General features: G+C 41.1%; 1 protein-coding gene across 1 annotated transcript; it reads left to right on the top strand.

The window, feature by feature from the left end:
- Positions 1 to 4: 4 nt before the first annotated feature.
- Positions 5 to 9,218, top strand: UTP6 (UTP6, small subunit (SSU) processome component, homolog (yeast); the record flags this gene model as incomplete). Its single annotated transcript, XM_010009751.1, has 18 exons — positions 5 to 118; positions 697 to 738; positions 825 to 917; positions 1,542 to 1,589; positions 2,405 to 2,468; positions 2,988 to 3,106; positions 3,705 to 3,782; positions 4,160 to 4,241; positions 4,659 to 4,740; positions 5,363 to 5,544; positions 6,169 to 6,248; positions 6,943 to 7,020; positions 7,174 to 7,353; positions 7,439 to 7,519; positions 7,737 to 7,846; positions 7,933 to 7,999; positions 8,297 to 8,369; positions 8,934 to 9,218. Coding segments are annotated over 18 exons (1,731 nt in total), but the record flags the coding sequence as incomplete, so codon positions are not given.
- Positions 9,219 to 10,293: the final 1,075 nt, after the last annotated feature.

Raw genomic sequence — 10,293 nt, 5'->3', positions numbered from 1 at the left:
CTGGATCCGCTCGCTGACTGCCCCTTCCCGCAGGGCCGTCCTGAGGAAGGCCTCGGCTCTGGAGTACAAGATACAGCGGAGAGCGCTGCGGAAGGAGGATTTCATTAGTTACATTCAGGTAGGATTTCCTGAGCAGGGCGTGCGAACCCGCGGTGGACATCCAGCGCACTTAGCAGTGGTTTTGTTGTTGCCCACGTAGGAAACAGGGCCCTGGTGTTCCCCTGGAAGTGGCTTATGGGCACAGGCTCTTTATTAGGACACCCCAGAGCATGCAGCACAGCCAGGAGTTGGTGCCTGAGTGTAGGATGAGAGTCTTTCTTATTGTGGCTCTTCTCTATAGTTTCTTTTCTCTGCAGGGGTGCAGAAATCCCAGTTCCCTGATGTGGTGTGTGAATTGCAGCTCGGTGTATTTAACTTAGTGTGGTGTTATAATTTCGGCTTGTGCATTGCGACTTGAGGAATGTGGGGTGCGCACAGCTCAAGTCTGAGATTCCATGTGCAATACAAGTACTCAGTTTCACTCCGCCTCAGAAATGCAGTGATCCAGCCAAAAGTTTGTTACTTGAGCATTCCTGGATGGAATTTTTATTGTCTACCTGATTAGCAAAACCAAATTGGCTCTGTATTTCTTTAGTTTCTCTTATGCATTTTCTCATTTACTTTTAAACGTTTTGGTTTTTTTCTTCCCCATTCTAGTATGAAGTTAATCTGCTGGAACTGATCAAGAAAAGAAGAGCAGTAAGTTTGTCAGCTATTTACTGTGCAAAATACTTCATGTCAAATTTGCTATTGCAATAAAATTCATACTTTGGGTTTCCTTATAGCGCATTGGGTATTCATTTAAGAAGGATGAAATTGAGAACTCTATTCTGCACAGAGTCCATTGCCTCTTCAAGCGTGCTACAGGAAAATGGAAAGTAAGTTGGTTTATTTGTATTGATAGACTGAAAAATGCTTTTTTGGTGTGTAAAATGATCTATGTTATTGCCACCAAATACGTGCACTAAATAGAGAATGTAGTAGAAAAACTAAGTGGATGTTTGGTCTTACAGTTAGCAGTGCCCTAGAAGGAGATCATTCATTTGGGATAAACATTTTTCATATCTAAACAATATTTTATCCTTTCCAAATCATTAGTTCTCAGCTGTCCAGAGCACATACTGCAGCGTGAGTTTGTTCTGTCTGCTTGCAAGGACTAGAAGCAGAATGAGGAAACTTTTAGCTGCTTCAGGAAAAGCTTGTCTTGATACATTTGTGCCTCAGAAGGTGTTATAGTGATCTCTATTGGGTTCAGTGTAACATAGATTTGATTGGAGAGGCTTAGAGGGAGGAGGTATCTTGAGATGAGGAGGTTGTTTTCTTGGGATGTTTTGGAGGAATTTGAAGATCTGTGGGAAAAAAAAGGGATTTGACATTCAGAATTCCTTATGTCTGTATGCCAAGTCATAATACTAAGGGCATATTGTTTGCTTGTCAATGTGCAGCTGATTTTGTGCTTGCCTTATTGTAAGGTTGATTCTCTCCCCCTTGTATTTCAACAGGAAGATATCCAGCTTTGGCTTTCACATGTTGCATTTTGCAAACAGTGGGTGAGTTTTCAAAATGCTAATTTTATCCGAGTGAAGGTGCTGGATTGGTGCTTAATCAGGCATCTGGAGCTTGAATTGCAAGACGGGTACAAACGTCACTGCCACATGCTGTAATACTGAAATAATTTTGCTAGTAGTATTGGAGCTGCCTGGGCTTTTCCCTGATGTGTGTAAGTGTAGAATTTGAATTAGTGTGAAACTAATGCTTTCAGGTGACAGTGGTGAGGCTGATTGCAGTGACTCTGGAGTACTGTTTGGTTTGGGAGAAGCCAAATATTGGATTTATATTTGGATATACTGTTAATATTGGATATACATTTGCTGGAATGACTGGATCACCTGTCCGTCAATTGTGATTTTTGTTCCAAACATTTCTTACAGTGGTTATGCTGAAAAGTAGAATTCTGGCAATTCAGTACTTTGTAAACTTACCTCTGCAAGTCTTCAGGTTATGATCAGTGTTCTGTCATTGTCTGTCCTGTGCTGAAGAAGGTGACCCTGTCATAGTAATGCCAAGGAGCCACAGTAAAAAGTGCAGTCTTACCTCAAAAGTAGTCAGTGAGACTGTGTGTTTGTGGCTTAGGCCACACTGGTGTTAGCTATGTAGCTGAGAAAGGTTTAACTGTGGTAATCAAGCCTGGTAACATTTGAAAGCTGGTCAGTATTGAATAAAAATGAGAAACTTTCTACTGAAGATAAAGTGGCAGAGAAGTGTCTTTTCCAGTACAATTGCATTACAACTTCATAATGAAACTTTGGTGCTGGTGGTTCAATTTGGTACTGGAGTCAGTAAAACAAAACTTCCTCTTTTACAGAATGCAAAGCATGAGCTTAGTAAGGTGTTCTCTTCCCTGCTGGCCATTCATCCCAATAAACCAGGTAAAATGAAACAACAGCAAGTGCTGCATAAATGACTCAGTACAGATTGTATGGTGCTGGTTTAAGTTTGTATAGGTCTCAGTTCAAGCTATTGGGGTAAAAGTTTCTATTCTGCTTTCTTTGCCTTGCTGCACCATCAGAGAGACAGCAATCAAAAGGTGATGTGGAGTCTTCATGGTCTGAATGACCACTTCCCACCTAGACTGGGGTCTAGCTAATTGTTTTGGAGGTGGGAGATATTGAATACTCAAGGCTGCTTTTTGGCTTTTGAAGACATCATTGTAAATCACTGGATCTGTAGCTATATGAGACTAAACTTCCTGGATCTGCCTCACTGCTTAGATCTGTCCTTTAACTTGGTTTTACATGGGAGACAATCAGTCTTAGTCCGTAGCTGAGCTTATGAATTTTCTTGGGGTGGGTTCATCAAACAAAACCAACCTGGAGAGTAGCTTCAAAAGAAGTTCTCGTGACCAGCCACTTGCTTTGCCTTGAAATGGATTCTATTACCTATTGCAGCACTGTGGATTATGGCAGCAAAATGGGAAATGGAGACACGACTCTCATCCGAAAGTGCAAGGCACTTGTTCCTTCGTGCTCTGCGCTTCCACCCAGAGTGCCCAAAACTTTACCAAGAGGTGAGTTCCTGGTTTTCCTCTGTGACCAGTTATTTGATCAATCAGAGCAAATGACTCCAGCATGTTTGAGATCAGTCTGAGAAAACTGCAAAAAAACTTGTTTCCCCATCACTAGAGGAATGTTGTCAAAAAAACAAAAGAGAAACCAAAGCAACTAACCCCAGACTTTGTAGTGGTAGCAGTTCTCAGTTTAGTGTGTTTTATGTATGCAGAGTGGGGGTTTACACTGTTTATAGATACATGTATGAGAATTCCCTTCTAAAGTACTGTAAGCTCTACTAGGGTATAGTTCTCTGGATCAGATCTGGCATCCTAAACCTTTGCTAGGGAATGTGGGGTTTTTGAGGGCAAGTTAAGGTTTAAGAATGACTAAAAAGTGGTAATTTCTCCATGTGGGAAATTACAGAGTAAATCTGTAGGGCACATAACTAGATGCATAGACCTTCAAAAACTGAAGTGCTCAGATGTATGTGGGTTGTTGGCAAAGTCTGATTTGTAGCTCCTCGGATAGAGCTTTTTTTACCACATTTGTGGGCTCAGATGGTTTATGATTTATCACCACTCCCACAATCATTTGATTTTATTCTCTCTCTCGCAGTATTTCAGAATGGAGCTGATGAATGCTGAAAAACAGAGGAAGGAAAAGAAAGCATTCGAACGAGCAAAGATGGACTTGGTGGGTTCACACATGTGAATGTGCAGTTCTAAGGAATCTGTATTAATGGCTTGTTTGAGAACAGCTCAGGAAAAGCTTTTGTTCCTGTATTGTGGCTGTGTTAAGCTTTTCAAGTGTTTGCTGAGGCTCAGCTCAAATACGTCATACAGTGATTTTTCTTCACATTTTTAAAGTCTTTCATTCCATTCCACAGTTGGAAAGTTACCAGTAATTTCTGAAAAGGAATAGTTAAATGTACTATCTTGTATTTCTTCGTAGTTGTGCAAATTAGATAAAGAAAAACCTTAATATCTTCTTCTGATGTTTTTTCCATGTTTGCAAAAATGGTAACTGAAAGGAAAACAATTATTTCAGTGATATTATGCTTGATATTACAGGGGGAATTCAGTTACTCTGAAGAGATTCTCAATGGGGAAATGGCTCGCATAATCTACAGGGATGCTGCTCAGAAAATTAAAGGTCATTTAATGTTTCATTTACTTATTCATTAGGAAAATTGTTACCCCTAACTCAGCTCTCCAGTAGGTAATAGAGACAGACGTAGCTCCAGTGTACACACTAAAATGCACTTTCAAATATACTATTTTATCAGAACCTAGGTAGTGCCAAAGTATAAATTAATAGTGCTGATAGTTCTGATTTTCATAGCTTTTCTGCTTCTCTTTTTGAGACTTATACCTTTTTTGCTTTGTTGTTTACTGCACATTAGATCACAACTAATCAGCTAGCACTTTAGGACAAAGAAGTAAGAATTGAGACTAAAAATAAACCAGGCTAGATCACTTTAAATTAACCAGGCTTGGTAAAATTTCATAATTATATGGAATAATAATAATTTTATTTGATACTTCTTCTTTTGTTCCTCTTGAAATGCAGGTGCTGAGTTCCATCTGGCTGTGCTTTCCATTGCAAAGCTCTTTGATTTTACCAGAGATTTGCAAAAAGAAATCCTGGAAAGGTGAGGTTTGGCTTTGTACTGTGAGTGTTTTTATTTCATTTGGTTTGGTTTTTAAGAAACATTTCTCATAACTTCTCTAATTGATAGTGGGTTGACAGATTAACAACTAAAAGCTGTTCCTTTCAAGAAATAGAATGTTAAAACCTCTAGGAAATGCTTTAACAAAGAACATGAGGCAAGCGTGCTCATTGGAAAAGGATACTTGTGTGTAACTTCAGAAGGGCTTTGAGAAGCTGCTAAGAAAAATGAAGATAAAATACAGTTGTTGCTGAATAGCTGCTGCACTTGTTTTCTGTAAATTGACTGCAGGAACTGTGGATTTTCCTAGTATACTTTGTGGTTCTCCTGCATCTTCAATGTTTCCACTTGTTCCTCCCTTGAAAGATCTCTCTCAAAAGCTTCCTGTCTAGTTCATGCTATTACTGGAAAAAACTCATATTAAATTAAACCCCAAAATAGGCTTATATTTTGTCTTTCTCTCAGGGGAAGGTAAAATGTTTTTTCTCTGGCATTTGGTTACTTAGAAATTAAGGACGTTTCTATACTAATACAACTACCCTTCTAAACATACCTGCAAAAGAATGGTGGCAGCTGAGGGCTATTACAGACAAGGTGTGTTTAGTTTGCAGACCAAGCATGCTGATGATCCTCTTACATGGGACTACATGGCCCGTCGTGAGCTGGAGATGGGGCCCAAGCAGTCCACAGAACAAACCACAAAGCAGATGAAAGTAACTGAAATGACCCAGAGAGAGGAACGGTGCTGTGCGGTCTTTGAAGAGGCAGTGGGAGCAGTGCCAACAGGTGAGAAGTTCTGCCTGCATTTTAACATGTCTTCCTGGTACTTGAGCATACTCTATACTGAATCTGCCCTCCTTCAGTTTAAAACCATTACCCCTTGTCCTGTTGCAACAGGCCCTGCTAAAAAATCTGTCCCCATCTTTCTTATAAGCTTTAAGTACTGAAAGACTGCTCTAGGTGTCCCTGGAGCCTTCTATTCTCCAGGCTGACAACCTCAACTCTCACCTTCTCACAGGAGAGGTGCTCCATTCCTCTGATAATTTTTGTGGCCCGAAAGTCAGGCAGGCAAAGAAGGTTTTTTCTCAGCTGTCTGAGTGTCCTCTCTCTTGCAGACCCATTGAGAACTACAGGCAAAGGGTGCACTGAGCATTGATTGTGGCAGCATGTGCTGAAGCCTCAGCTGAACTGAGAATTTGATGCTCTTTAGAAAGAGTTGCTCTCTGCAGCTTACACTGGGAAGCCATTTAAAAATGTTCATGTTCTGCATGTAGGGCCTCTGTTTTAAAATGTAGTATAAAAGTTGGAATTAACACTTAGTGCTCGGATTCTCTGTATTCCTTTTAGACAAATATTTGTGCTTACTCTTGTAATTCTGTAAAGTGTGATATTATGTCTTTGATTCTCCAGAGGACATGTGGAAATGCTACATCACTTTTTGCTTAGAGAGATATAACAGAAAAACCAACAGTCAAGAATTAAAGCAAAAGGTAAAAGCTTAATAGGAAATTATAGTAACAAATCATCCCTATTTTTACTGACTTCTATAATCCAGCAGACAAAGCAAATGTATTTTGACATTTGATCAGAAATACCTGTGACTATCATTAAAAATCATCTAGTCCCCATCTCTCTGAGGGGATCACTTCTATTGTCAGGCTCGCGTGTGGCCTGCCTGAACATGAATCACTTGATATAAACCAGCCTTGTCAGTAAAGTACAGTGACCTCTTTGGGTGGAAGTTAAGAGTGCAAATGTGCTCATGTTTGCTGACAGTCCTGCAAATCCGTGTTGTTCAGAGAAGAGGATGAATTAAAAGGACTCTTGCAAATAAGTCCAAGCTGAGTTTGGTGCTGGCATGTGAGCGACTTAATTATGCATCTGTGCTTAAGTGTGACTCAGTGCATTAACTCATGATCCTGGTCAGTTTGGTTCCCTTTTAATCCAGTAAAAGGATGTTGCTATGTTGTTCTTGCACTCTTTAAGGAAGAGATGTAATTCAAGTGCTCAGATTTCCCCTTTATCTTGGAATGTATGTAGTACCTACAGCATTAGATACATAACTTACTGTATTTCAGTGATGTGTTGATACACTAAATCCACTGGGCTTCTTGTAATGCTGGGATCTGGTATATGCAGGAATCATCTATGTTTACTTTACGTTTTCTTCTCTGTTGGTTCTAGAGGCTGGAAAGGACACTGAGTGTGTTCAGCAAAACCCATGAGTCCAATTTGCTGTCAGAAGCTCTCTATAAGCAGTGGGTAAGAGCTGTGAGACTGTCCTGCATTGCTGACATCCCTGTCTTTACCATGTTGAGTAGGTAGAAGGGTGGGCAGTGTTGTGTTCAAGACCTTGCTTTTTAACGAGGTATTGAAAATGTCGTGTGGTGATCAGCTGTATCTGCTGGGTTTTAGCTTCAACTACTACTGGAGTCCTGCCAGTTCGAGAAGGCTACAGAGGTGGCAGCGGCTGCAACTAAGCGCTTCAGCCAGTCAGTGGAAACGTGGCAGATGAGGCTGCAGGTGCTGATCCAGCTGAAGAGTGATGATGTGAGCCAGTGTTTCGAAGAAGCTGTTAAGCATGTGAAATCTCAGGTCTGTGCTGGTTTTATGGAGTTGAATATATTAGTCTTGGGTCAGAAACCTCTAATACTTGATTCCCCTCCTGCTTACCTTGCAGGGTGCTTTGCCATTGTGGACCCTCTGGGTGGAATGGAGTGAAGGCACAAAGAGCAAGGAAGACACAGAAGCCCTCTACAAGGTACTTAGCTAATAGAAATCTACTTTTTATGTCAGTGTAACTAAACAGGAACAATATGTGTGGATGGAACACGTGACAAACACTTTATACTGCAGTACCTTCATGAATGCGTTGATATTAGAGAATTTCAACTAATGCTATGTATGTTACCAAAAATCAGTTGGACATAGGCTTATAAGCCTTTAATTGTAGCTTTTTTTTCCTTTTAAACTTGCAGAGATCCTTAGAAGCCACAACCCCCGCAGAATCGACGACTATGAAAGAAATGTATCTTGACTGGACTTACAGAAATGGTGGCTATAAGAAAGTGAAAAAAGTCTTTACCAGGTGACAAATAAAATCTTCAAACCTGAATGTTCTAAAGCATGCATTAAAAGACTTGAATTCTAAAGTTACTTGTGTTTTTACTTCAGCCTGTGTGAAAAGCGGCCATTTTCACTTGACTTCTTCAAGAAGATGATCCAAATAGAAAAGGAGCAGGTAAGTGTTGAGTGTCTAATTAATAGCTTGTACTTGTAAAGTATGCTTCTGATGTTGGATTTGAATAGGAAATAGAGTGCTTATGAGTAGTGTCATTAGTTCGTGATCAGTTCATATATGTCTTCTAAAGTTGATTCATAGCATCAAACACAAAGCCAGGTTCCATGGTAACTAATCTTTGGCAGTGTGCGTGTGCGCATGTAATTACCGTGATCTTTTTCTTTGTACGAGTCTAATCAAGCTTGCAGATTCACTTCTGTACAAAATAAATGGCCTTTTAATACCTTCTTTTGTTAGGAATCCTGCAAAATGCTTCATCTGAGAGAATACTATGAACGTGCCTTGAGAGAGTTTGGTTCAACAGGTTCTGGTAAGAGGGGTTTATGTATTTATTTATTCATTCTGTGCTGCTGCTTTTATTTCGATCCATTTCAGAAGGCAGCTGTTTGTTCTGCTTGTATGATTGCTGCTGTGCAGAGTGGAGCTTATTTCTTCTGTGCCATTAAGTGCATGACACTCTGCAGAGACCCTTCACTTTCAGCCCAGGGTCGTTGTTCACAGTGGGGATGGCTTCAGTAGGAGTACCAGCAAATAGAGTTATGACTCTGGCTGGCATGAGAGATGCTATCACCTTGAATTTGGGCTTGCAAACACTATGGAGTTTATAGTGCTATAATCAAGATTTCTGCAGTATTCCTTTTAAGAAAGGAAACAGCTCAAGTATTGCTCATTATTTTTAAGACATCACTGTTACAGCTGGGAATAGAACCCAGCCTTTTGGTCCTCAAGGGCACAGGGAGCTGTAGTTGCCCAAAGTAAACCTCATTGCATTACATCAAGGACACTCACAAAGAGTTTCTAGGTCAGGTTTGGTATGTTTGTTCAGTAATGCCAGTCAAAATAAAACCAAAATTTCTCTCTTTTTCTTTTGAAGATCTGTGGCTGGATTATATCAAAGAGGAGCTAAATCATCCCCAAGGCAAACCAGAAAACTGTGGGAGCATTCACTGGCGAGCTATGAAGATGTTGCAGGGGGACCTGGTGGAAGACTTTGTTTCCAAATACACTTTATTGCAAACTGGACATTTATGAGAATTATGAAAAACTATGAATAGTTACAACAGGACTGCACATTTTTTTAACTTCTTTGTACAAAGCTAAATATGTTCCAGGATCTCATTAAAATCTACCTTCTCTACATTCTTGCATGTGTGAAAAAATAATCTGCCCCATTGCAGTTGTTTCTTGTGTTGCTTCTGCCCTTGGCAAGTTCAAGTGCACAGTTAGAGGAGAAAACAAAGGTGTCTGTGAGGGTGTTCTTCATTGAGAGGTCTGAGAGCAAATTCTTCTTCCTGCCTAAACCTTCAGAAGGAGCAGTCGTAATTCATCAACTTTTACATGAGAAAGCTTAACCTTAGAGCACATAAATGCAAAAAAGCCCAACCCAAACCCATGGAAACTGCACCTGTGGGAGATCTTTGTATCTTACGAAGTTGAATAATGGGAAGTAGAACACTGGAGAAGTGATCTCTAAAATCACAGTGGTGTTTCCAAGCTTTGAAGTCATATGTAATCCTCCTTTTCAAAAGGCCATCTTCTATCTCCCCACTTTTTCTCAGATGCCTCATGTCTGGCATCCTACTTCCCCCTGCCCCTTCCCCAGTAATCACTGGGTTTCTACCCTATGTGCCCTTTGTTGTTGTTCCCTCCCTTGAATCTGTTGTCTTCCTCCAGTTGCACAACAATTTCAAGTGCAACATTCGGGTTTGGAGGAATTGTTTTTGGTTGGTTGGGATTTTTTGTTTGAAGTCAAACAAAGCTGATAAACACCTTTTCTGACCGTGGGCTCTTGACCTGTTCTGGTTCGTTAAGAGCTTTGCTGCTCACTTCACTACCTGCAGCGCTGTTGAGCCGTTTCCTCTGACTCGGAAATGCATTTCCTAGCGTTGGCGCAGTACCTACCCAATCGCTTCCCACCTCCGGGTGCTTTCTCTGAGCACACGTCCAGCACGAGGCCCGAAGGAGGTGGTTATCTTTTGGCAAGATTAAAGAGGCACAGAGCCTGTGGAGGCACTGATGTTTTATTTACACCTCTGTGAGCGCAAAGGCACTTTCTTACACCTCTTAAGTCTCTCTCCGCCTTTCCTCTCCAGCTGTTTTGCCCTCGGGTCCGACTTTTCCCCTCCCTGCACGCAGTCTCCAGCAGCGATGCAGTTCTGCGCCGTGTGTCCGAGCAGCGGGCCCTGCACCGGAGCGGGGCGCGGGAGGCCGCACCGCTGCGCACCGACGCTGAC

The sequence above is a fragment of the Nestor notabilis genome, unplaced genomic scaffold, assembly GCF_000696875.1.
Source record: "Nestor notabilis isolate BGI_N333 unplaced genomic scaffold, ASM69687v1 Scaffold1752, whole genome shotgun sequence".
Taxonomy (NCBI): domain Eukaryota; kingdom Metazoa; phylum Chordata; class Aves; order Psittaciformes; family Psittacidae; genus Nestor; species Nestor notabilis.
This window is presented reverse-complemented; position numbering and strand designations above follow the sequence as displayed.